The 25,858-nt window shown below is 45.1% G+C and overlaps 1 protein-coding gene across 7 annotated transcripts in view; it reads left to right on the forward strand.

Moving 5' to 3' along the window:
* Positions 1-25,858, forward strand: part of MICU1 (mitochondrial calcium uptake 1) — an 84,677-nt gene that overhangs the window by 2,713 nt on the left and 56,106 nt on the right. For 6 of the 7 annotated variants that reach the window (XM_032117108.1, XM_032117109.1, XM_032117107.1 and 3 more), the window contains exons 3-5: positions 8,318-8,479; positions 16,447-16,648; positions 22,104-22,266. In XM_032117108.1, the coding sequence (XP_031972999.1) occupies positions 8,319-8,479; positions 16,447-16,648; positions 22,104-22,266 (526 nt within the window). In that variant the 5' untranslated portion in view covers position 8,318. The remainder of the gene's footprint in view (positions 1-8,317; positions 8,480-16,446; positions 16,649-22,103; positions 22,267-25,858) is intronic. The other variant, XM_032117113.1, reaches the window with a different exon arrangement.

Here is a 25,858-nt window from a genome sequence, read left to right on the forward strand (position 1 = left end):
AAAATAACCTTAATTATATTTATTCCAGGTGCTTTGTTTTCCTGTTGGGATGTTGCAAGGGTGTCAGTGAAAAAGTGTCTTGGTGTAGATGTGGCTTTGGGTGGGACGATGTTGTCTGGGATAATTTAGCAGGGAACAGTTACCCAGGGTGGTGTACACCTTTGAGATGAATATTGCCTTTCTTTTTTAAACTGAATTTTTTTAGGAAAAGTGTGGTGCAAATGGTGTGGCTCCCTCTTAAACACAGAATCATGGAAAGGTCATTAACAATCATCCAGTTCTACCCATTGCCATGGGCAGGGACACCTCCCACTGTCCCAGGCTGCTCCCAGCCCCAATGTCCAGCCCGGCCTTGGGCACTGCCAGGGATCCAGGGGCAGCCCCAGCTGCTCTGGGCACCCTGTGCCAGGGCCTGCCCACCCTCCCAGGGAACAATTCCTTCCCAATATCCCATCCAGCCCTGCCCTCTGGCACTGGGAAGCCACTCCCCCTTGTCCTTTTGCTCCATGTCCTTGTCCAGAACCATTCTCCAACTCTTTCGTTAGTACTGGAAGGCTGAGGATGAATATTTATCTTTAGGGTGATGCGTTTGACACTTCAAGTAAAAAATACATGGACTTGTAGCAGAAAGTGAGTAGAGCCTGAGGCACTTTGTCTCCCTAAGCACACACCATCCGAAGCCTGTGGCAGCCTCACCTCTTAGTTTTAGATTTAAGATACTTCAAAACAGGAAAAATAGACTGTTAGATCATGAGTTGTTTTACTGTGGCTTCTGTGGACTTTCCTGAAAAGTCCTTGGGTAGTAAATTCTGGGTTATGTTTGTCTGCTGCCCTGTCTGTGAGTGCAGTGGCTTTTTTTTTTTTTTCCCCCAGACAAACCTGCTATGGTGTTTGCTTCCATGCATTCTGGATTTAACCTCTCTTGAGAGTAGCTTTTAATTGCAGTCCCACCATGTGAAAAGCTCCTTTTCTGTGGATGTGGGGCAGGACAAGGTTGGAAGAACCAGAAGCACTGATGGTTGTAACTGGGAATTTTGTGCTGGGACTGGCACAAGGGCTGGGTTGGGGCTTTTTTCTGCGTCTCCAGGGTCACTCAAGCTAAAATTCGTAGTTGTTTCTCTTACTTTAGCTCTGTGAAGTGAAATCTGAGATCCTCGTGTAGACAAAAAGAAAGGTGGTCGTGGTTTGAGACAAGCAAAGTTGCAGCTGACCTGTGCCTGAAACCTGAGCGCTGGGAATCTGTGTGGCTCCAGAACTGGTAGCCTGTCCGTGGTGCAGACAAAGCTGCTGTGTCAGCCCCAGTGACTGTGTGGACCAGTTGTGTTCTGTACCACCTCCTGAATTTCTGTGTTTTCATTCGTTTGGTGCAAACTTCCCATCTCTGGCATTTTTGCTTCAGGAGCTAGAAGAGCAGTGGGATTTTTGTCACAAAAATCTCAGCTGTGATACAGACAGGTACCTAAGGTGTGCTGCTTGCCTGCCCACTTGGATGGAGCCAAGTGTTTGCTGCTGGCTTTTTCCTGCTGAAACCGAGCTCCTCGGGCTGTGTTCTAAAAGCACTAGCCTGGCTTATCCGTGTTCTTTTCTTCTCTCTGAAGTTCAAGCTAATCCAACAATGTCTTGCTGAAAAAGCAACTGCTGTGATTCAGACTTGCTTTTCGTTTTTTGGGGGAAAGCAATGCTGTAATCTTCTCCTGAATTCCCAAACAATCTCCATCTGGTAGGTGAAACACAGGTGCTGTGAATTTTTTTGTTTCGGTAAGTTTTTTTAATTTAAAATTTCTTTGGATAGAAAATAAAGCCACCAAAGTGTGGCTCTTTGAGCAGGAAGAAGCATTTTCTAAAGGAGCACGTGGCCGTAGGTGATGTTTCTGTTTAAAAGTCAACTTCAGCCAAGGAGAAATTACCACATGGTGATATTCAGGTTCTTGGGGGGTTCACAAATCTTTTTCCTCCTTGTCACAGAGAAATTCAGACTTCACCGTATCAAATTCTGAGACAATCCACTGCCTGTCTCCCTTCACAAAACCTTTGTCTCTTTCTGGAGCTGGAATTATATCTCCAGGTAACTCAAGCCTGCCAAACTGTCACCTTGTCAGCCTAGAGAGGCTTTTGCTTTCTTCTCAGGTAACTTACATTTTTCTCTTCCAGAATTAATTTTTCATGTTTATTCATTAGGAGTTAATGCTGGTTTTCTTGGAGCCAGATGAGCCATAAACATTTCTTAAATTTGACTACTCTGAGATATTTTTGTTTGTTGTGAGGTGCATGCAGATGGGTGACTGTTGGCTGGGAAAGGGCAGGAACTTCAAGGAGAGTGGAAAAGTGGAAAAGTTAGGAATTCTCAGGGAAGTCACTCCCCATAGACACAGATAGTGCAAGGCAAGTTAAATGGGTCAGGTCATTGGGCAGATGCATTCCCCCTGGCTGTAACTTTTTAGAGGAAAAGGTAAATGTGTTATGTTTCCTACCCCTCTGCCAACAGTTCTTTGATGATCCTTTGCTCCTCAGATTAGTGTGGAGATACCTCTGCTCTGGTGCACTGGCTCGTGGCTGGTTTGCAAAGGCAACCTGATTATTTGGGAATAGCAACTAGCAAAAGAAAATGTCACCTTGCTGATTAGGGTAGAAGTAGCTTGTGAAGCAGGATTGTTATCCTTAATAAAGGGTGAGAAGTTTTTTGGTTGGTTTTTGTTTTTACAGCTAAGTTACCTCTGACATCTATGGAGGTGTTGCTAGGGAGTTTTTCATGGCTGGGGTTTGCTGTAATGTTTTCTAGATAGAAAAGCCCAAGGAATGTGCTGCATTTTGGGTGGAGGAAGGGAAGGGAAAGCTTTAACCAGGAAAAAGCAGCATTTGGCATTTGTTTCTGTGGAAGTTTATAGCTGCCTCTTAGAAACCTACTGTGCATTGCTGGAGTCTGACTGTCTGAAGTAGCAAGGAAATATTTTATCCTTGCTGGAGGTGCTATTTTCAGTGCTGCTGCAACAGATGGGACCAGTTTACTCTGTTTGGGTACATTCATTTTTCATTTGTGTCTCAAAAGCTGTTCTTCGTGGTGGTTGCGTCCATCCACACTCAGATCCTCTGGTGACTCAGCTTGCAGGTTAAATTTGGTGTTGCTCTTGAGTTTGCCAGATTTCTTCTGCCAGTTTAGTGGCACCAAAGTCTTTCCCCAGGATGTAAACACTCCTGTCTCCCTTTCAAGGGAAGCCCAAACCAGCTACTGTGCTACATCCTTATAAATAATCTAGTTGCAATTACTAAAAATGCTTTATTAAAGCTGAATCTAAAAGCTTGTGTGTGTCTTTGCAATGCAGCATCTTCTCTACTTAGCCCTGAAAATCAGTACAATTATTTGGCAGAATAAAGCAGCTCATGAGGTGAGGGATGTCACTGATCATCCCTGAAAGGAGGCTGAGCCACGGCCGGGTGTAGTTACAGAGTTGTAGAGTTGGGAATTGGGCATTTTCAGGGCTGAGGATTTTAGGAAGAGGTGAAACTTTACTGCAATGACAGTTAAAAAGAAATTGCCAGGCTATGGCTTAGGTTTCTGCATTGATTGATACTTGGTAGACTCTACATCAATTTGAATCGTGCTCTGAAACAAATGTGGTTCTTCTCTCCAGCAAAATTAATGTGATCAAATATTTCCCCAATCTCCTACCCGAGGAGAAATTACTTTTGGTGCTAGATTTCATTTTCCCCAAACTGATTTATGTGTCTTGGTAGGGTAATAGCTTCAATAAGATGTGTAATCCTTTATCTCGAAATTGTGCTGGGTAAGCTGAAAATTTGGAGGGGAAAAAAGCAGGAGCTGTTGGGTCTGTCTTGGAAGTGGGGAAGGAGTGGATCCAGACGTTTCATTAGCTGGAATGCACCTCCTGGCACCCTCTTAGGAGTTATTCTTATACACATTTCATGGAATAATAGAATGGTTTGGGTTGGAAAGGACCTCGAAGCCCATCCAGTGCCACCCCTCTGCCATGGGCAGGGACACCTCCCACTATCCCAGGCTGCTCCAAGCCCCGATGTCCAAGCTGGCCTTGGACACTGCCAGGGATCCAGGGGCAGCCCCAGCTGCTCTGGGAAGGAGAAGTCATAACCAATTTTGGCAGGTTGATGCTATGAGGTTTTCTTTCCCCCTGGTTTATGGATCTCCATGTTAATGGTGAAACTTCTCTCCTGATTGCTTCACCCTTTCCCTTCACCCTTTCACTCTTCCTTCCCACTGGATTTGTTGTGCTTCTTTACCCATTTTAATTTTTCCTTCCCCTCTTCCCAATCCTCTCAAGAAGCCGGAGACAGGAGATCTGGAAGCTATTACCCTCATTCTTCTGCTGTTGGCTCTGGCTTCAGTGAGCATGGCTGAGGGATAATTGACAGGGGCTGAGATGGGAACAGGTGAGGAATTTTGCTACAGCATCTGCTGGGTCAGGATGTCTTGATGTGCTCTGGCAACGTCAATCTTGGCTCTTTATTAAACACACAGCTCTAGAAAGCTCTTTGAGTTCTTAGTGACTCCATCTCAGCCAGTCCCTGCAGGAGTTTTTATGCCTAAATAGTGCCTCGTAAATGCTTTTTTTTTTTTTCAGAAGATCTTACTGCATATCAGTATATTTAATTTAAATTTACAGTTGACATTCTGCACTAATTCATGGGCTTACCATGTCCTAGGGAAATTGTTCAAATAAGAAGTGCCTGTGACCCCTTCTCTGATTAAAACTTAAACACCCACTGGCTTATTAAATTACTGTTCTCCCTCTAACATGCTTGCCTTGCCGAGGCCAGTTTTGACACCAAAATGCTGCTTCAAGTGTTTTATCTGCTCTGGATCCCCAAAAGGGCTACACAAAGTTCAGTGCTGGGGGGTACCCAGGTGTGGGGAGTCCCTTTCCCCCAGGCTGGGCTGCTTAGTGCTTTCAGTCTTGGAGCCATCAGCTAATTAGGGGGCTGGAAAAACAGGAGCAAGTCTTTTTGTTCTCTTCTTTTGTATCTTAAATAGGATGCATGAGTTGAGATCTTCCAGTTCTTACCTGCACTGAAAAAATCCAGAGCTCTGGAAAGACAGGGGGAGAGGTGGACAGCTTGTCTCAATTTCCTTGGAGAACAGATTAGCAGACAGAGAGGATCACTGTTTGGGGAAATCAGACAGCCACATCAAGCCAGAAGGGATGTAACTGTTGAAATAATGTTGCATTTCTTCTTTCCAAGGGACTTGGATGGTCTCAGTTTGAATGGAGCCTGTTTTGTCTTGGGTTGGAAGTGGTGTTTTCCTAGTGGGTTTGAGTCTCTCAGTTGACTCTTCTGCTTAAAATAAACCAAACCTATGCATTGTGGCATAAATAAAAGTAGATGGGTCATTCTATTATGGAAAAAAGCCCCAACTATTTCTTCTGTCCAAGGATATTAATTCAACCTCTGACAGTAACTGTAGAGCTGTTCTGAGCAAGAATTTAAGGTAAGGCTGGCTTATCTCCTGGAAACAAAAATACAATCTGCAGATTCCTTGTAGCTGTAGTGCTACAACATCATAATAACTCCAAAATAATGAAAATAAGCAAACATAAAAGTTAAGTGGTTTTTCGTTTTTTTTTTTTTTCCTCTGGGCTACTTCATTGTATCCTATAAAAAATAATCTTTTATTGTAGTAAATCATTCAGGTATTGGGATTGTTTCTTATTGTAAGCTGTAATCACATCAGTTGATGGGAGTTTTATTCTTGATTTCAGTTTTATTCCTTGCCCTACTGCAGATTGTGGTGTTGAGCTTTTCATTGCTGCAAAGGACAAGATGCTTATTTTTAATCTTTCTAAAAGTGAGCATCAGCTTTCTCAAGTGATCTTGACTTCAATGCCTGGAGTTTTTAACCAAATATACCAAATATCATGGCACTTTTGATTTAAAAAAAGAAAATTGTGAGAGATTGTGGAAATTGCAGATGGAAAACTCAGCTTCCAAAGGGATTTTTTTTAATTGCTCTGAGATAAGGATGCTCTTTATTTTGGGGCTGTTGTGAGAACTGGCTGCTTTCAGCTCTCTCAGGCAGTTGCTACCAAGTGAGCACTCTGGGTAAACATCCCAGCAGAATTGAGGATGGGGATTGCTGGGACAAAGCGGATAATTTAGTGTTTCTTAAGGCTCGGGCAGAGTAAACATTTATGCATTGCTAAAGCCAACAATCAGAACTGTTGTAAAAAATCTCTTCAAGCTCCCAAGTAAACGCTCAATTTCATTTTGGCTGATTAAATGATACTGGCAATATTTCCCTTATCCAATACATGTTAGGAATATAAAGCTGTAATTAGGATGGGGAACCCAAGAAAGGGCAACCATAGCTTCTTGAGAAAAGTAACACGTGCAGTTTTTCCTCTGCATATGGAACAGAAATTCATCCCTGGAGATGAAATGGGAACATGGGGTTTGTGTAGAGTGGAAATAATTTTAAATTTGAAATCAGAGTTTGTTTTCATAACCATCTCGTTGTTCAGAGCTGGAGACGATTGGAGAACAGCGCCGGTAGCTGGCTGCTTTCCATTAAATCTTGAATTTCAAACCTGTTTGTTTGAAAAGGCATAAACAAAGCCATAATGCTGATTTTAATGGGAGTACAGATAAATATCAAATGGATGCTCTTTGGATGGATTCACTGTGAGCACTGGAATTTGTGGTGTTTGCCCATAAACTGGGGTGGGGATGGACAGGCAGCCTGTGGCTTTGCCACCTCCACCACCTCTTGTGCTCCATCCCTCCTCCCTTGTCCCAGGACTGGGCAAAAGTCTTAACCTGATAGGAGAAAAACACTGTTAAGGGGTTTGTTAATGATTTTTTGTTACTTGATTGTGCCAAGAAGTCTTCAGGTGCTTCTCCACCATCCCTTGCATTAAAAGATACCAGCCCCCAGAACTATCCGCTGAATATTTTGTGTGTCTTCCCTCCCTCTTCGTCTGTTCCCTTCCCAAATTCCACATCACCCCGTTGTGGAATCCTGACCTGCAGCAAATGGCACTGATGGATCCAGCTCTTTGCAGCGGGAATGGCCTAACACACCACCCACAGGAGAGGTGTTTGCACAAACCGGTCCCGGGATGCTCGTTTTTGGAAGTTGTTTCGCAGAACGGTGTGGTGGCATCCTGTGTTGCAGAAGCAAATAGGAGCCAGTAGATGTGACTTTATTTTTGTATTCTGTGGTTATTCGCTGCCTGGGAATATGTGAGTAGAATGGCAAGAATGGGGAATAAAAGGAAAAATTAGGCTGCTGCTCCTCTGTTCTGTGATTTTTTTGGGCATTCCTTTACCATTGTGTTCCCAATTTTAAGGCTGACCTTGTGATTGAAAAAATTGCATCTGCCTCAGAAATAAAACCTTTATTTCACAAGAAAATGCAGCAAATTTTCTTTTCAAAGGCAGCATGTGGCCTTTGCCTTCAATCCTGTGAGCCACCAAAATTGCTTTGCCTCCTGTAGCTGGTGTGTGATGAGGTGGTGTTTCTGTGGTTCCTTTTTCTCTGTTGTAATTAGGTTTAGATTTGTAGCTCTGCCTTCCCATTTGTCTCTGTTCCTCTGCACATGTAGTGGGGTATGGATTGTATTTTGTAAGTTTTGACACTTTGAAACTTGCCCTGTACTAACAGTTGAATAGAAATGTTTTGTTCCAGGCTAGCTAAAAAAAGTGATTTAAGAACAGTAGGGTTTTCTTAGGAAAATTTAAAATGCCTGGGTTGGGTTTTATTTGATAGGTTTCCCTGTTATTTGGTTTAATTTGCCTCTTAAAATCCAGCTGTGGCTTTCCCTCTGGCCAAATGCCTCTTACTTGCTGTAGTTGCTTGTCAGATCTACCTGCCATCTTCCATGCCTTGGAAATTGAGAGGTAGGCTGCAAATATTTCATGCAATCACAGAATGGTTTGGGTTGCAGGGGACCTTAAAGATCATCCAGTTCCAACCCCTTGCCATGGCCTGGGACACCTTCCTTCTAGGCCAGGTTGCTCCAAGACTCATCCAGCCTGGCCCCCTCCCCTTTGCAGGGATGGGGAGTCCACAGCCTCTGTAGGAAGGTGAGATTCCTTCTTGATGAGGGTTTTGGGGAAAGGCTGAGGAATTGGAATAACACTGGTAAGTAGTTGGACTTGACAGCCAGGTATGTGCCAGTACCTAACGCTTGCAGGTGTTTAATCTGTTCACTAGGCAGATTATGTGCCTCTTTCCCAACAGGTGATAAACACCCATGACAGTTATTCTGTGAAACTTTTCCTGTTTAGGAGCGGCAGCACCTGGAAGCTTTGGTTGTTTTCCTAAAGCAGTGTTCTCGTTTCCCAGGATGCTGCGGCTGCGGTTCCTGCCCGTGGCCGCGGGGCTGTCGGCGGTGTCGCGCCGTTACCACGGGACAGCCCCGCACCCCGGGACCCGGCCTAGGCTCGTGGTGGCGGCTTTCCTCGGGACCACTGCAGTGACAGCAGCTGCCAGATTCCTTTGGCAGAGGTAATGTACGGGTATCTAATTTCTCTTCTGCCCCTGGTAAGTACCTGCGGCGGGGATTAAGACCTGCAGGAGACTCGGCAAAGCGTTCCTGCTTGTCCTGCTTCTGCTGCATGGGAGGAATGGCTGTGGGTGATTGCTGATTTGCTGCTGGGAGTGCTCGGGGTGCGACCACGCTCGGGGCTGGCTGAGGCGTTGTCTCACACGGGCTCTTTGATGTGGTTTCCTGTCTGATTTCCTCCCTGCCTGGCGGTTTGTGGTGGTGTGAAGAGAGAAACCTTCGCTTTCGCAGGTTCTGATCGAAACAGCGCATCCAGCCAGGATGTGCTCCTCTGGTTTTTTTGTGTCTGCTGGCTGCTTCGTGTATGAAGTGCAGGAGGGGAGCAGAAGGGGACAGTCCGTCTCTTGGGGGGAAGGTAGCAGCACACGGGGTTTATGTGGATTTTAAGGGTCAGAGCCTTAGGACACCTCCTGGGCTCTGAGGCTCAAAGCTCATTTCCATAACTGTGGGGAGAAAGGGGATGTTTGGGCTTTCCTGAGGTGGCTCTCACTGAACCCTGGGCCTGTGCCATGTATGAAGTAAAACAGGGACTCCCTTCTCTTCTGTCATGTGGGAGCAGTGTGGCACCAGCAGTGTCACTCAAGCATGTGACTGCAATTAGAGTCTAAAAATAAAGTATTTGCTGAAAGCCTCTGTTCTTTTCATGCTTATATTCAGGTGATTCATTGCTGGCTTTCTGCTCACCTGTGGCTAGAAGGCTCTAGTTTTAATGCAGCGGGAGAAAGGTGATGGGAAATGTTCTGGCTGTTCCTTAGAGCTGTCAAAGCTGGCTCTCTGCTAAGAGGAGTTGCTTGCGTGGAGGAAGAACGCTGTGATCCAGCACAGTGCCGTTTTGTGCTGCATTTTGCTAATGCTCTGCGCTGATGCAGTCAGTGCCTCTGAGGGAATGGCCAGGATAACGCCCCTTTTCCAGCAGGGAAGCGAGCGGGGTTTTTCCACTTAAAACCTTATCCTCAGCATGATCATAAAGTCAGTAGTGTCCTACGTAAAGCTGTCCCAGAAACACGGAGTTAATCACTCCCTTCTGTAGCAGGTTCCTCTGCTTTTGAAACCAGCTACATTTTCAGGTGTTGGTGTTGCTTTTATCAGGAGGATGGTGCTTGTGGTATGTGGAGTGCTGGGTCAGGGATGGATTTAAGGGAGGGATTTTTGGCTCGTGGAGTACTTTGCTGTTCCTTGGGGGCCCTTGGGCACCTTCCTCAGCTGAGACTGCTGATAGAAAGCAGTCAAAGGAGACCCAGCTCTCACCAATCTGGAGAGGCTGACTTGCTGCTATTACTTGGTCTGCCTTTCCTTCTTCTTCCTTGTCTCCTTTGTCTTTTGTAAATTTATAAAGCACTAAATAGAATTGTACAGACTTTCAAGTATTCCTTTCCTGTCTGAGCCATGAAATAAATCCTCAACATCAGCAACTGTAAAATAAAAGTGCACCCAAGCTTACAATATTAATTACTTGGCATAAAGCTGCTGAATAAAACAAGGAACAAAACTGATAAGTTTGATGTAGAAAATTCTTCATACTGACGTCTGTGGAAGTTTTAAATGGGCTTTCAAGTGGACATTTTAGCTTTGTTTAGAGTTATAAGGGGTGAAGTGTAAATTTCCTTTGTCCTGAATATGTAAATTAGGTGATCAGTAGAGTTTGAGAGTAGGCGAGGACAGAATGTTTGTAATGACATCCTGAGTTACTCAGGTAGTCATGTCCTGAGTTAGTACAGGAAGTAGCAGTAAGTATAATTAATTAGTTCTAACAGGTAAATATGTAAATACTTCTTTACAGTTAAGGCATTAAAGATGCAACAGGCCAGATCAGTTGAACATTTTAAGTTTCTTGGGCTAGATAGGTAGAAGATTATGACGGTGTGAAGAAAGACAGGAATTCTCAAGTGGAGACTGTCAGGTGCAGCCTGAAACCTGTGTGTTTCAGGTGGATTCTGTAGGATGTGCTGTGGTCAGCAGCAGAAGCCAGTGCCGGGGTAAGGAAGCTCACACAAAGGTAGAGGAGAAATCAAGGAGTGAAAAGATACATATGAAAAAATCCCCTGGTTGTATGATGCAAGATAGACTTACTTGTGTGTTCCCTAAGATAGGAGGTGGGTTGGTGGGATGGATCTTTGGTCCATCGCAGGTAAGTGTTGCTCCTGTTGCCTTCCTTGCCCTCCAGGAAGTCCTACTGCCTGCTTTTGGGGAATGTATCTCCTCTAAATTATTACACAACAGGAGTAGCTAATGCAGCTCAGTTTTCCTGTGGTGAGGAATGCTTGAGCAGTGCAAATAGCTGAGCTTAGAAGACTAATGAAGTTTACCCTTTCTCAGCAATAACTTAAACTCTGAGGATTTCCAGCTGGCAAGAGAAGCAATTAAGTATCTGGGCATTGGCATAATGAACTGAATTAATTGAAATTAATCTTGGTGCAGTCATTGGCTACTCTAAATGAGGCAGTAATATATGAGAAGTACTAAACCTCACAGTCTGTAGCAAGCTTAATGTTTATAAAAAATATTCTGTTACTCATAGTGGTGTAAAACTTGTACTCTCTTGTTCCTGATACCCGTTTGGAGTGTTACGAAATGGCTGCAGATCTGTTCTTCATGTCACAGCCCTTCCTGGCTGAATCTGTGGGCATCTGAAAGCACTTAAATTGGCATTTTGGTGCTGAAGCTTGTTAATCAATCTAATACTGAGTGAAATAAGGGAGCAAAGGTACCTTTGGGGGCACAGAGGGACCTCTGTAAGCAGAGTCTTACCAGTGCTCTTCCTGACAGACTGAAAATACTTAGTTAATGCTTCATTTCTTATCCTTCTGTGAATAAATTAGTGGTAAGATAGAATAAGGTCAAGACACCTGTGTTGCTGGACTTTGTTGGAGCGAGTCCAGAGGAGGACCCGGAGCTGCTCCCAGGGCTGGAGCCCCTCTGCTCTGGAGCCAGGCTGAGAGAGCTGGGGCTGCTCCCCTGGAGAAGAGAAGGATCTGGGGGACCTTAAAGCCCCTTCCAGGGCCTAAAGGGGCTCCGGGAGAGCTGGAGAGGGGTTTGGGACAAGGGATGGCTTCCCATTGCCAGAGGGCAGTGTTAGTTTAGATACTGGGAAGGAATTGTTCCCTGGGAGGGTGGGCAGGCCCTGGCACAGGGTGCCCAGAGCAGCTGGGGCTGCCCCTGGATCCCTGGCAGTGCCCAAGGCCAGGCTGGACATTGGGGCTTGGAGCAGCCTGAGACAGTGGGAGGTGTCCCTGCCCATGGCAGGGGTGGCACTGGAGGAGCTTTAAGGTGCCTTCCAAATTAAACTGTTTTGGGATTCTATAACTCTGTTTAAGAATGCATTGATTTTTTGCACCAGTGTCCTGGGGGCTTTAGAGTAATTTGCTTAGAATACCTTTTTAATGGTAGAATTGCTGGAAATATCTTATGCCAGCTGAAACAGAGACTTTAAAAATCTCTCATGTAGTAAAACAAAGGAAACCACATAAATCATAGTCAAGAGGGGAGAAACCTGTTTTATAGCTATAGATGTGTCAGGTGCAACTTAACCTAATGTAGGGGAGAAAAGATGAAAAACTCTAGATATTATCCATGTGAGATTATTTTTATTTTTAGAGCTCTGCTGTGTTTATATATTGTGGGGTAGAACAAGATGATCTTTAAGGTCCTTTTCAACCCAAAACATTTTGTGATTCTATGGTTTTTTAAAATTCTTTGTGAGAGGTGACACACTCAAGAGACTACCCTTGGGATTGCTGTGCTGAGGGATTTTTCCTAAGACTTCAAGACACATTGATCTGGGAGTGGTGTCTTGAAAGAACACTGGGTTCTCTCCGATGGCTTTTGGTTGCACACTGGGATTTTTCCATGGACACTGGGGAAGGAAGGGATCAGATCCTGGGGGCACAGCCCTATACCCCACTGTGGTGAGCTCTGTTTGGAGATGAAAGCAGCATCTCCTGGATTAAGAAATACCAGACTTATAGCTCACAAGGATATTGGGGTAATGTCAGGATGCCACAGCATGTGTCATTAGTCTGACTGCCTTTGTGAAGTTCTTGCCACAAATTTGCCAATTTATGTCAGTGTTGAGTATGTGAGAGATGAGGAGGGAAGCAAAGTAGTAAAGAGTTCTGTGAGTAGGGTGATACCCTGAAAAATTGGGTTGTGGTTCTTCATAATCTCTGGTGAGTTTCTTATTAAAGTTTCAGGTAACTATTTTAGATGCTGAATAGGGTTGAGCTGAGGGTGAGACAGAGCTCCTTGCTGAAAGTTCTCCTGATCCCTGGAGGTAGCCTGTTCTTATGAGTGTCATGTCCAAACTTGCTTTTGCATTACAGCTTGAGAGCCCCGAAGTCTTAAGTGGCTTTTAAACCTCACTGGGATGTCTCCAGATGTTTACATCCAGGGAGAACGGCAGCTCTTAGTCAACTGCAGAACACATGTGTCAGGCAAGATTCCTCCCTCCTGCTTCTGGTTTCGTGGCAGCATCTTTGCTGACTCCTGAGTGCCCAGCTTGTTGTTAGATCTCTTACATTTCCTTCTGAGACTGAACAGCAACTGATAGCTGAGTACTTTGCTACTGCCTTCAGGATTAGAATAGCTGAGCACTGTTACCTCTGGCACAAAGCTCTCTGATTTTTTCATGCTGTTCTGCTTCTGTCATTCAAAGAAGAAAAATACTTTCAAATGGGGGGGTGTGATTCATTGGAAGACCTACAACTTGGAGTGTTGTGCCAATGCCTAGTGTGAGTCCCAGGATCCTTCCTGGATTATATCCTATGGTTGCATGCCTTTGGCTCTCTTAAATAATGATTCCCTAAGAGAGAATTTATCATTGCAGGCCTCTGGTAGCTTGGTGTTTTTGGGGAGGGTAAGGAACCTAATCTTACACTTGATTGTTGGCTTTCTCCAAGGATTCAAAGGAGATACTGCTAAGTGGGTGGGAAATAGTCTTTGTTTCAAATTCAGTTCACTGGAGGGAAAAACAGTCTGAAGAGATCAGAACGGTTGAAGCATGGCAGTAGGATTCAGGATCCAGGGCAGGCACACTCTGCGGAGAGAGACTGGTGGCTGGTCTTGGCACACAGTGAAGGGAGGCTTTGTATTTTCATTTCCCTTTTGTGCAGAAGCTGCAGCACCAGGAATTCCATTGGAAAGTCAGCCTTGTCAAAGAGCGGAGGGGAGAGTCTTCACTTGCTGAGTTAAGTCCAGCAGGGTCCATATTTCTGGAGCTAGGGGCTTTTTTTTCTCCAGCCGTACTCTGACATCTGCACTCAAAGACTTTTTTTGTGTGGGCTGAGTGTGGAAGTTGCAGGTGTTGGAAGCCAAGAATTTCAGCACAGGGTGGTAAAATACACAGAGGAGAAGGGGCACGTAGAGTGCTGCTCCTTCAGTGGTTATTTCAGTGAGTAGTTTGGCCAGTGGCCTGGAGGTGAGGAAGAGCTGTTTAAAATCTTGCTTGAGAAGTAGCCTACAGGCTCTGCCTTTCTCCTCAGAGCTCATTTTCCTGAATGCTGGGATGGTGATCTGACTGTGGAGCAGAGTTAATTACCTGGATAAACCAGAGGGAGGAAAAAGCCGACTGTATTTAAACAGCCTCCATCTCTATCACTGGAGCAACTGACTTGGCAGCCTGATGGATTGAAGGAATGCGTGGGATGTGCTGAAAATGTTTGATTTTTCAATTTCATCTATCCCTTCCCTGGTCTGCTAGCTGTCAGTCAAGCATTACAGGAGCAAATCTTTCCTGATACAGCTATTCTTCAGCATGTTTCATATGGAATAGCTTAGTTGTGGAGATAAGCCATTGATTTCCTATCGCTTTTCTATCCCCTTTTCCCAAGAGACTTCCTGAGAGCTACTTAAGATGGGTGTCCTGCCTGCACAAGGGCTTTCCATGTCAGTGCTGCTGGTGTAGCCTCAGCTGGTAACTGCATATTCCAGCCTATTGCACAGCTCCTCAAGGATGTGCCAGTGCTGATTGAACTTTCGGGAAAGGCTTCAGCAGAGGTGCCAGTGTGGACTTCATGCTCCAAGAGAGATCAGCTGCCAGACTGTTCCAGGGAAATAATTTCCCTATCTTAAGATTCTTGTGGAGGACCCAGGTTTGGATCCTGTCCCTGAAAGTTTGGTTCAGTGGGGGTCTTAAAGATGGTACTTTGCTGTAGGACTTGCAAACATATGTTGGCAAATTGAGATTCAGAGTCTTTTCAGAATGGAAAGTGCATAAAACTCCATTCTTATGTGAAAAGGCAGGATTAATACTGCTCTTCACTGACCACTTGTGTATTTTATTACATCAGACCCCTGTAATGGAGCTGTGTTCTGTCCCACTGTGGACTAGAAACCTCTGAACCCCTATCTGAGCTGATCCCTTCCAGCCCAAACCATTCCATAAATCATAAAGTGCTTTCTTCCCACCGGTACTGTGGAAGGTGTGCAGTTATTTAGCCCATTCCCATCTGTCTTGTTCTGTGACTGTCAGTGAATTATTGGATGCTGATAAGGAGAGAGTTGTCTTTTATTCTGGTAGCATTTAATTGAGGGAGCACCTGCCCTCATTTCTCCTTCTTGGGAGCTGATGTGCTGAGATTGCTGCAAGCTGTGGATGGTGTTCCTGCCCATGGCAGGCGTTTGGAATGAGAGGATCTTTAAGGCCCCTTCCAACCCATGATTCTGTGATTTCTGGGGAGACAGACACAGACTCTCTTCTGTTAATATTAAATACCACATCTGTGTTTTCCAGGAAACTGGTAGGATGAAGTATGTGTAGCCTTTTGTTTAGAGCTTGGGAGACTTCAAAAATCTTGGTTTGTTTTTGTTTTTCTCCCAAGGCAGCCCTTTTAAAACAAACTCACACAGCTGTAAATGACTACGTTCATAGTTCCAGGCAGTACCAAAGTGGCCAAGGAGCAGCACCTGTGTGTAAGCTCCATACCCTGTGATTAGTCCAAAACAAACCACCAGGAATGCAAAGCAAAGGCAGATTTGCTTAAATTATGGGCAGGCTGGAATGTTTCCCTGAGCTCTGTTTGAGTCCTTTAGAAAGAGAAATAATTTTGTCAAACCGTTGGCTTTGCTGCTTGTGACATGTTAACGGATCCTCAGAGATTGTAATTTCACTGATGTTAATGGGGTCTGAGCTCTGTCTGATTCTAAACTGCTTTACAAGTAAAGCATGGGAAAGCCAGAGCATTGTTTGGCTTAGGGATTTATCCTGCTTTTTATTTAATCATCCCATTGCCAGTTGCAGTTCTGCGAGTTGCTCCTGACTCTCACTTGAAGTGTTGAGTCTTGGTCTATGAATGGAGTTGCCTGAAGATCTTTGTATTTGAACAGCAAGGGAAAAGGGGTCCTGTGCTCTGCCAGAGTTTTATTTTCACCTTGAGGATAAACAACTCCAGTTTTGTTGTCACAAATCTTGCAGCACTGGTGTTTAGAAGAGTTATTGGTGGAAGAAGGGGATAAAACAGCCTGTCAGCTGCTGGAGATAGAAAATAAATCAGCTGAGCTGAAACAAAAAGGTTGTTAGTCCTGAGTCCTGCAGTGCTGATGGTAAAACACATTTCTGTCACTTTGTATATCTTTTTGAGGAAGCAGAGGTGGAATTTAGTGCTAGAGGAGGTATGATATTCCCTTCTCCCAGTGTTTCTTGCATGTCTGGTTTTTGGGAGAGGATGTGATAATTCACTGAGTGATTTGGACTGAGAAAACTTGCTGTGACCACTAGTCTGGGTTTTGGTGTGGGGTGGAAATTGGATTACAACAGGGGAATGCACACTGTATTCCAAGGGGGCTTTTGCTTTGCAGCCCTCCCCACTGAACTGTAGCCAGTGTTTCACTCGGGTAGAGCCTGGCAGGACCATTTTGTTGCAGCCTTAGCACCACTCAGTCACTTCCTAAACAGGTGCTTTCTTTCCTGGGACAGGGCCTACGCAGAAGACTCATCCTCCTCCGTCAGACACGGCCCGAGAGCAGAGCCGGGGGAGAAGGGGAAGCACGAGGAGGAGGAGGAGGAGGAGCAGGAGAGCAGCGGCAGCCAGGGCAGGCGGGCAGTGACATCGTCGGGCGATGAGGAGGTGCCGCCGGAAGGGAAGAAGAAGAAGCGCTCTGGGTTCCGGGACCGCAAGGTACCAAACTTGGGCATCTTGCAAGAGAGAAAACTTGCTCTGTACCTGTCTTTATTTTCTAAGAGACCTCACTGTTTTGGGAACCTACTTTCTTGGCATGTTGCCATGAGTTTCTGTGGGTTGAAACTTCTGTGTTTGGAAAGCACAATATGCTGATCCTCTGAAATGGAGACCTCTTCTCCCACCTCCGCTTGGATGTCCAAGATAACCAAGGCTCCTGCTCTGATGGCTGTTAGGATGGTGCATGCAAAGCAGGGAGTTGGTGCCAAAGCTTTTAAACCATCTGGGACATTCAGCATGTGTGTCTCGGAGTCCATCTCTTTGCCTGTGAATATACACAGTGCATGTAGGAAGCAGTAGAGGATGAATGTGGAAGGGAGGGTTATAGGAAAGGTGTACTTTAATTCTTCATTTTATTATTCTGTGCAAATGTAGTTGTTGAAATACAGCCTCAGTCCCTCTTCATGGTTAGTCCTGGCTCTCTCTTGATGCTTCTGGCTATTTCATTTTGAGATCAAACACATTTTAAAGAGGAGGAAAACCTGAGTAATAAACTCTATTGTTAGCTTGTGACCTGCCTTCACTCTTGGGCAATTCCAGGAGCCCTGTGCTCCTCAGAACTGACAACTGGTTTGGCACTGTCTGAAACCACTGTTATTAAAGGATGTCCTGTAACTGGGAGCTGGCAGACAGCAGTATTTTATTTTTTAAGCCCATCTGGATGTCAGTTTTATTGGTCTGTGTTGGATGATGTAATATTGTTGCAGCACCAAAGAGGAGAAAGGAACTGTGCAGAACATCTACTCCCATTTTTTTAAGATTTGCTTCTGATAATTATTTTTAAGCCTGTATTCTGGAGGTTGCATCTCATTACCTGTTAAATTGTGGATGGTCATATATAGTGGCTTAACAGCTTCTCATGAAAAATTAAGAGCTGTTTCCTTTGAAGCTGCTGAATTATGTCAGTTCCTGGTCAGAGTAGATTACACAATTTGAGATTTCAAATGCTTCGTGGTATTTGGGGCTCCAAACTCTCTCCTGTTGTGACATGTTGGTGGCAGCTCAGTGAAGTTACATAGTAAGATACTGAGCTGAAATATTCAGAATCATCCAGGAATGTGGGTTCTTGGAAGCTGCTACTTTTCATGGCAACTGGGTGTCAGGTGCTCTGACAACTCCAGCTCTTGCCAGTTCCACTCAAGAAAAGCAGGTTATTGGTTTTTTCCAGTGTCAGCAGATGGAGGCAGGTTGCAAAGAGCAAACCACAGTCCACTTCCATCCACACTCTTATTTTTGAATACAGTGAGTGTAAAGATTGATTTTTGTCTGATGTGGCTGCTGGCTGGGGAAGCCAGAGGAAGTTTCTTTAGAGGCAAGGACTGTTGTTCCAGTTGTTAGAGATGTGCCTGTGTTGAACAGCTCTTTCCTTCCCAAACTAGGCAGGGAGGAATATAGCCATAATTTCCAAATAAGACACAAGCCAGGTGTGCCCAAAAGACGGGAATAGTGTGTGGCCTGGATCCCTTCTCATCCCAGTCCGCCTTCCTCCGAGAGCAGGAACTCAGGAGCAGCGATTTCCTTGGGAACAGCCCTGTTCAAGACAGCCCTCATCATCTTTGTGCCAACACAAGCCTTTTCTCTGCAGCCCCGAGACAGAATGTACCTTGTGTGGCCTGAATGCCAATGTTGCAAAGCGCCAATAAAGGCAGGATGTGCCAGCTATTCTCCCAGGTGCCTGCTCCGTGTTTGAGCGGCTCCGCTGTGGGCTCGGTGTTTGATCAGCAGCTGCTGTGGTGAGTCACCTCGGGAGCTGTGTTTGAATGTGGCCAGCTCAGATGGCAGGGGAAGGTGTGCCCCTGCTCCTGGCTCGAAATCAGGGCTGCTCCCAGGATGTGCTGCTCCCCTAATTGTGTCACACCTTGGGGATTCTTGACTCTTCTGCGTGTGTAAGAAACCCCCAACAAACATCACCACCCACAGTAAAAACTCTTCCCATAATGAATTGAAAATAGCGTGGGATTTTCCTTGTGAAAAAATTAAGCCTAATTGGAAGTGTTTAACACTTGTTTGTTATCCTAATGTTGCTCTTAATTAAGTTGATGATTAGCGGTGAAGCAATAAATTAAGTTTGACATTGCTGTTTTGGATAGTGATGCAGTGAGAGGGAAGCTGAAACACAAACCACTCTCAGGTGTTGGGATTGTGTGTGGCTGGTTCCCAAGCACGTGTTGTCTGAGCGGTGTGTAGGTCTTGGATGTGTAGGGCAGGAAAGGAAAAAATTACTTGTGTGCCTGCATAGTTTGAAGGCTAATGAGCTGTAATACATGATGGGGGGGCGGGCTGATGGGTTAATTAACTTGCTAAAAGTGTTGGCATGCAGCAGCAGGGCTGACTTAGCGAGATGTACTGGCAGTGTTTGGGTCCTGCAGGTATCTTGCCTTGGGATGTTTGTTGTGCCGAGCCTTCATTTGGGTGTGTGTCACAGGAGGAAGCACAAAGAAAATGAGTCCTAATTAATTTATCCTATTAAGATGTGTGCTGTTGCATGGTCAGGGAGGCCCTGGAAGTGCCTTGAGATGTTAATTTAGAGCTTTATTTTCATGTCTGCATAGGATTTAGGGTTTTTTTCTTTTAACCTGAGGCTTAGCATAAACATTGACAGTCTCAACAGCATCTTCATTCTTGTAGAGCAACAGGGATTACTTGCTTGTCTTTCTCCTCTAGTACATGCTCTACTAATAAATGCAAAAAAGGGATTTTCCCCTTTGGGTCATATCATCTTTCTGGAGGTGCCTGATTATGTGAGGCTGCAGTTCTTGGGGGCACGATGAGAATTTTGGCTGGTCTTCCTTGCATCGAGGACTGGTGTGTACTGGGGAAAGGTGAGAGGTCAGGAGAGGAGACTCTTGCCTGGCATGATTTTCTGTGCAGGTTGCTTTGAAGCAATGCAAAACCCCTCACAAGTGGTGGTTGTCTGCACCCAAATGCGTGAGCTCTTATCTCCACATCTGGGTAGGGACCAGGGCACCCCTGTTATCACCCACTTGATGTTCAGCACCCAGACTTGAATAAGTGAGTTTTTTGCCATTTGCAGCATTTTGGCTGCTCCCTTCTTGACCTGGCTTCATGTTGCACCCAGCCTTGCAGACAGAGGGATGGGCTGTAACATTTGTCAGTTTTTGCCAGCTGATTAGCTCATTAGCAAGAATGATGTAATTGAGTTCAGCTGCAGGCAAAAGGGAAGAAGTGTGGCTGCATTTGCTCCGTTCTTGTAGGGAAGCTTGTGGAAGAAGGGAGATTTCAGTTGTGATGAAAGCAGCCTGTGAGATGCTAAAAAGCAGTTTAAATTCTACTTTTTTGGTCTAGCTTGTGCATTTTTGTGCTGTAAGCTGAGACAGGAAATGTGGTTTTGAATCCATGTTGTTAGTAAGCTGTTGTTGCTTTGGAAGTAATACTCTAGATGCTCTAAACATGAGGAGAAAAGCACCTGACAGCAACAAGACTGACAGTAGCATCTTAGCAGGGCCTTAAAATGGATACAGAGGGAAGAGCCATTGTGGATACGAAGTCAAGTGGGATGAAGTGAAACATGGTTTTACTGGCAGAAACGTCAGGACTCCTGTCTCTGGTGCAGCAGTGGGGTTGTTGAGTTGTGCCTAGCTGGGGTGAGGGAAAGCCTTCGATAGTGCCTTGCAAGAAACTTTTCCACAGGCTTGGAAAATTTGGCTAGTGAGTTTTTTTTAGCTAGAAAGCAGGCTGTGTTGAGGGGTTGCCATGGATGGAGGACGCTGGTCATGGTCTGTGGTGTCTGCTCTTGGCTCCAGTCTGGGGTTTCATACTGTCCTTTGGTTTGTCTTGCTTGAAGGTAAAAATACTGAGCTGCTTCTGGCTGATTAAGCTGGGTGGGGTGTTATTCATGAGATCAGGTCAGGCAGGAGGGAGATGTGGGCCTGTACCCACGAGTGGAAAGATCACTTTGGCATAAGGAGCTGCCTCCTGCCAGGTGGGAGCAGTAGACAAAGCCAGAAAGAGGTGGGAAAGTGGGTATCATCTTTTGCTGGGACTTGGAGCTTGGCAATAAAGCAATTGCCTGCATTCCAATGCCCTTATCTGTGGAGAACCTTGTGGACTGAAGCAGTAAAAGCGGGATTAGGTTTGTTGATTAGAGGTGCAAAGGGCATTAGGGACAAAAACTTTCTCCTGAAGGAGGGAGGGAGGGAACTGCCTGTAGTGGTTGATGCGAGGACATGTGAATTAAGGAAAAGCTGTGGTGGTGCAGAGACAAGGGGAGAGAATGCTTTAGGTATTGTCATTCTAGATAATGTCATCTGTGGTTGCATTGCTGGAGGTCTGAGCTGGGGCAGATAAAGAGGAGACTGGCTTGCTTTACCAAAGCCTGGCTTGGGGGATTCAAAGCATTTGGCTTGTTTTATGCCAGAAATAAGAAAAACTAGAAGAGGGTGTTTTCTGTCTGATAAACATCAGGCTGAGGAAGTTGTTTGAGTTTAAGGACAAGGCTGAACCAGGACCGAAGCCAGGAGTGATCTACAGCTGCCTTGGCAGTAGCCTTGATCTTGCTTGTTCTCTTGCAGCGCATCATCAGTTGGGCTTTTTCCCTCCTGGGGCTCTGGGCCAGCTGCAGGTTTCAAGTACATTATGGATTGTTGAACATGGCATATAATGCAGGAATGAAAAGCTGAAGTAAGGAGGAAAGTTTTCCATGCTAATACATGATGAAGTGTAGGTGTCTGTGCCTTTTTCCACCCTTGTGGCCTTGTGTTGTGATTTTGTTTAGAAAAGCTTTCTATTGTCTTTGATTCATTCCGGCTGTGTGAGGGAAAACTGATTCTAGGTACAAAAAAAATCACTGCTGGCAGAGTTAGGAAGAAGCAGATTGGTGGGGAGGACTGAGTTTCTGGGGAATTCTGCCAATGCGATAGAAAAGAGGAAAAAATGATCTTGGGTGACTGAGCAACCAGCTGTGGTGCCAAGTGATTTTTTTCCAGGACTCTGCTTGAAAGTAAAGGTTTCTCCCAGCTTTCCAAGACTTTTTTCTTTTACTTCATATATTAATCACAAGTCAAACCCTTCAACGCTGTGGTTAAAATGTTGGGCTGCTTTAGATTCATAAATGTGACACCAGTGCTTTTTCTTATGCTCATGTTTTTAAAGCACCATCAGGGATTTTGTGAATTTGTTTTTCTTCTGCCACCATGAAGAGTCTAAATTTATTCATAATAAAGATTTTTAGTGTTTGTTCTTAATCCTGGGACATTAGCAGCTGATATGTCCAATTTTCATGGTTGTTCAAAGGGTTTTTGAAAGGAATAATGCCAAAAGGGTCCAGAGTTGTGTTATTGCACGCAACTTGTCCTGTGGCAAATCTCTTTGAGGACTTGAGTCACTGTGGGGCAGGAACAGTGCCCATCTAATGCTGGCTAAATCTCATTTCCAGGTGATGGAATACGAGAACAGGATCAGAGCCTACTCCACGCCAGACAAAATCTTCAGATACTTTGCCACGCTGAAGGTCATCAACGAGCACGGCGAGTCCGAGGTTTTCATGACCCCGCAGGATTTCGTGAGATCCATCACCCCCAACGAGAAACAGCCGGAGAGTGAGTGGTGTGTGGGTGGTGGTCAGGGGAACTGGTACTCCCCAGTCTCTGCTACCTGGTCTTTAAACTTCCCAGCTCTCATTGCCAGGGCTAGAAAGCATCTCCTGAAGCTCTCCTGCTCCAAGCCCAAAATTAGCCTGAGCCCTTTCATGTTTCCGAAATGCTGATGCAATGTAGCAGATCTGGCTGGTGTGAGCCCTTGAAGAGCAGATGGGATGCCTTTCTCCTATATTTAATAGGGAAAGATTACCTTTTACTGGAACACTTCCCAAACCTACAAAAGGAGGTTGCTTTGGCAAGGAGAACCTCAGCAGTAAAGGTTAGTCTCAATGATCTTAGAGGCCTTTTCCAACCTAAAGGGGTTGAGGCAGCCCCGTGTCAGGGTAGGGCTCATCTCTGCCATCTTCAAATTCCATGTGGATTAAAGACAAACACATCACTTGTGATAGCTGGGGGGTTTGGCAATCAACAAGTGGGAGAGTGACACCTTGCTCTTGTCTGGAAAGCTGTGTCCTGAATATTTGGTGTTGGTGGGGTGTCAGGAGGTTTTTGTCTGTGTTCCATTTTGGAGGAGATTCATGTTTCTTGGTCTCCCACGTTGCATCTCAAAGAACGAAACAGTCTTTTGTCAAATTAAAACTCCCCTTGTCTCTGCAGACATTAATGAAGAACTCCAGCCCCCAAATGTTAGCTTTTTGAGTGTGGGGTTTATGTCCAAATTGTGAAACTGTTTTGATATCTTAGATGACAGCTGCTAAATAAATACTGTGTACCCTTGCGCTTAGAAAATAACAATATGAAGCGTGTGCAGGAGGGAAGAAAAAAATAATCCTGGCATTAGTGTTTGAAGCATGTAGGTGAATTGATATTTAGGTTTCCATCAAGGCCTGGAAATGGCTGTAGTTTCCATGTGAATTAATGGCTGTAGGTTACCATCCTGTCTATCTGCAACTTCTTGAACTGCTACTTGGAAAAGCAGTAGCACCTGTCTGGAAGCTTAAAAAACATCCTGTGTTTCATTTCAACACATCTGACTCCTTTTTTAGTTCTTCCACGTGCTTGGTGCATTTTGAGGTGTGTAAAGAAAATAGGTGGAAGAGGCTCAGCCAACACCTCCTTCAGAGACAAGCAGAGGGGACTAATGGGAAATAATAACTCATCAGTCTTAGCCACTCACTTCCCACTGTATTCCCATGGTTATCCTGGCTGTTGAAATGGCCCCGTGAAGCCAGTCACTGCCTTTAAGTGCCTGCAAATGCTGCCAGTCAGTGACACACAGCAGCTTGTAAGGGAAGAAAGTGGCCTTAGGTGCTCTTGGCAAATGGAATGGGATGGAAACTGAGCTTGGGCTGCCCATCAGCAGGCAGAGCAGGAAGGTAGGCATCTCAGATTTTGAGTTGAAAAATCTGTCTTCAGAACTCTTACTGTTGTGGATTTGCTTCTAGATGGAGCTGCTCTAGGGTGGTGGTTCCTTATGAGCTCTGTACATCATCACAATCACAGTAAATGGGGTTTTTTAATACATAGTGAACAGTAGAAGACTAAAACACTTATTGCTACAATAAAGTCAAACCAGCCATAAATTTGTTCTCCAATGTTTTTAAAGCTGGTAGTAAAAAACAAAAGAAAGATGGGTCTGGTTTTCAGATCAGAAATTGAAAACAAAGAGTGCTACCTGCTGGCCAGATGAGTTCTGTGCTTCACACCCTGCTGGTGCTTTTGACTCATAGGATAATTTAGGTTACAGGTTAGTTGGGAAATGCTGGGGCTGCTTTTTCCATGAGTCACGACTTGGGTGTGCCCTCCACTGGGGCTGGAGCATCCTGCCTTCATCCCAAGGTGTTCCTTGGGGTTGTGATGTAGCCTGGTGTGCTCCTGGGAAACCTCTTTGAGGTAATCCTTCAGTGTGCTCAAGCTGCAGTTCGTAATTTCAGGGAGTAACTTCTTGTAAATGCCTCTGCTGTTTTATGGAGAGAAAACACTGTGGAATATAAGTGATCTGGAGTAATGAGGTAGCTGAGTCCCTGCTATATTTAAACTGCTCATCTACTGTGAGGTATCATGTGCCTGATTCATTTTTATGGATTACGTAGGGGAAAGTTTGATTTATTGTCAATAAAGTCAGCTTAATTCTAGCCTGTGTTTTGCTAGCTTGGGGAAAATGAATGCCAATTCCTCAGTTCCTGTAGATTGCTTTCTCTGGTTCAGTCAAACTTCCTGCCACAGCATTCCCAAGTAGGCAAAGCTGTGCTTAAGGAATGACGTGCGCTTGCTGAGCTTGGAATGGTTTGTCAGAAGAAGCCAAAGAATGGCATTAAACTTGAAAGCCGCTTTAAAAAAATAATTTCTTTCTGTGCTATCTGGGAAGTTCAAGTGCCAGGAGAAGCGTGGGTGGTGATTTCTGCTCCCTGCAGTCCTGTATTATTTTTTTTTCCTCCCATGTCCTCTTGTACCTGAGAGATAAGTTTGCTCCAAGAGTGGATGGACAGGGATGGATGGCTGTTTCCTACCTGGTGCTTCCTTGGTACCCCGGTCTCAAACCTGCTGAAAATACACTGAAAACCCTCTGGTGCGAAGTGCAAGGGTTCCCTCCATTTCCCTGAGATTTTCTGGGTCCATTCTGCACTGATTGTTTTCCTGGGGAAAGTGAGTATTTTGGAGCATCCTGGACTAAGAAGGAGCTGTGTCATGTTCAGCCAGTATCAGTTTTCTTATGGCCTTTGCAATAAGGATTGAAAGAAGTAAAAAATACTTCTTGTATCTCATCCCAGCATGCTGTAATTGAAGGCAGGTTGTCTCCAAACCAGTCCTGCTCTTCCATCCCTGTATTAACCTCGCTGGTTATCCCAGACTCCTGCCATAGGAAAAATGCATTTCAAGTTTCACCACATAATGAGCAGCAACTCAGATATCTGAGCCCTTGGAAGGTTTTTTTGTTTGAGTGTAAGAAACCCCAAACATGCTGCTGAGTGCAGCCAGAAGCAGCAGCTGTGCCCCTGCAGGCTCTGTGCACGGGATGGTGATGGAGGAGAGGAGCCGTGAAGGACGGAGCTGATTCCTGGTGGCTGGATCCGAGTGTACAGCTTGCTTCTCCTGTTAGAAATGGTTTGTTTTCCGTGTCTGAACTTCATGAGAAGCTGAGCACAAGCTGGCTTCTGGAGTGGATTATTTGTCATTTTGATTAAAGTTTATGAAATATGGATCTGATCTCCTGTAGAACCAGCCAGGAGCTGTGACAAGCACTCATGCGATGGAGAGGGGAGAACTCCCTGGGCTGGTACAGATCCCTAAAGTTACACAAAGTGTTCAGCTGGGATATTTAAGACCTAGTAGGAAGCCAGAGATTCTGGGATTCCAGTCCTTCAGGGAGAAGTCGTCAGGAAAAGGATGCCAGTGAGAGGTAACTCAGAGGTACAAGCTGGGGTTCTTTTTTTGTGGAATTTTTGTGGAAATCTGTAATTCCTAGGCAAGAATCATCTTTGAGCCTGTCATGCCTGACATGAGACCCCAGGAAAAGAGCCAAGGAGGAGCGAGAGGTGCATTTACATGTATGCTTATGTGCTAAAAGTCAAGTAAGTGAGGGCTTCCCATA

This window comes from Corvus moneduloides, chromosome 8 (assembly GCF_009650955.1).
Source record: "Corvus moneduloides isolate bCorMon1 chromosome 8, bCorMon1.pri, whole genome shotgun sequence".
NCBI lineage: Eukaryota > Metazoa > Chordata > Aves > Passeriformes > Corvidae > Corvus > Corvus moneduloides.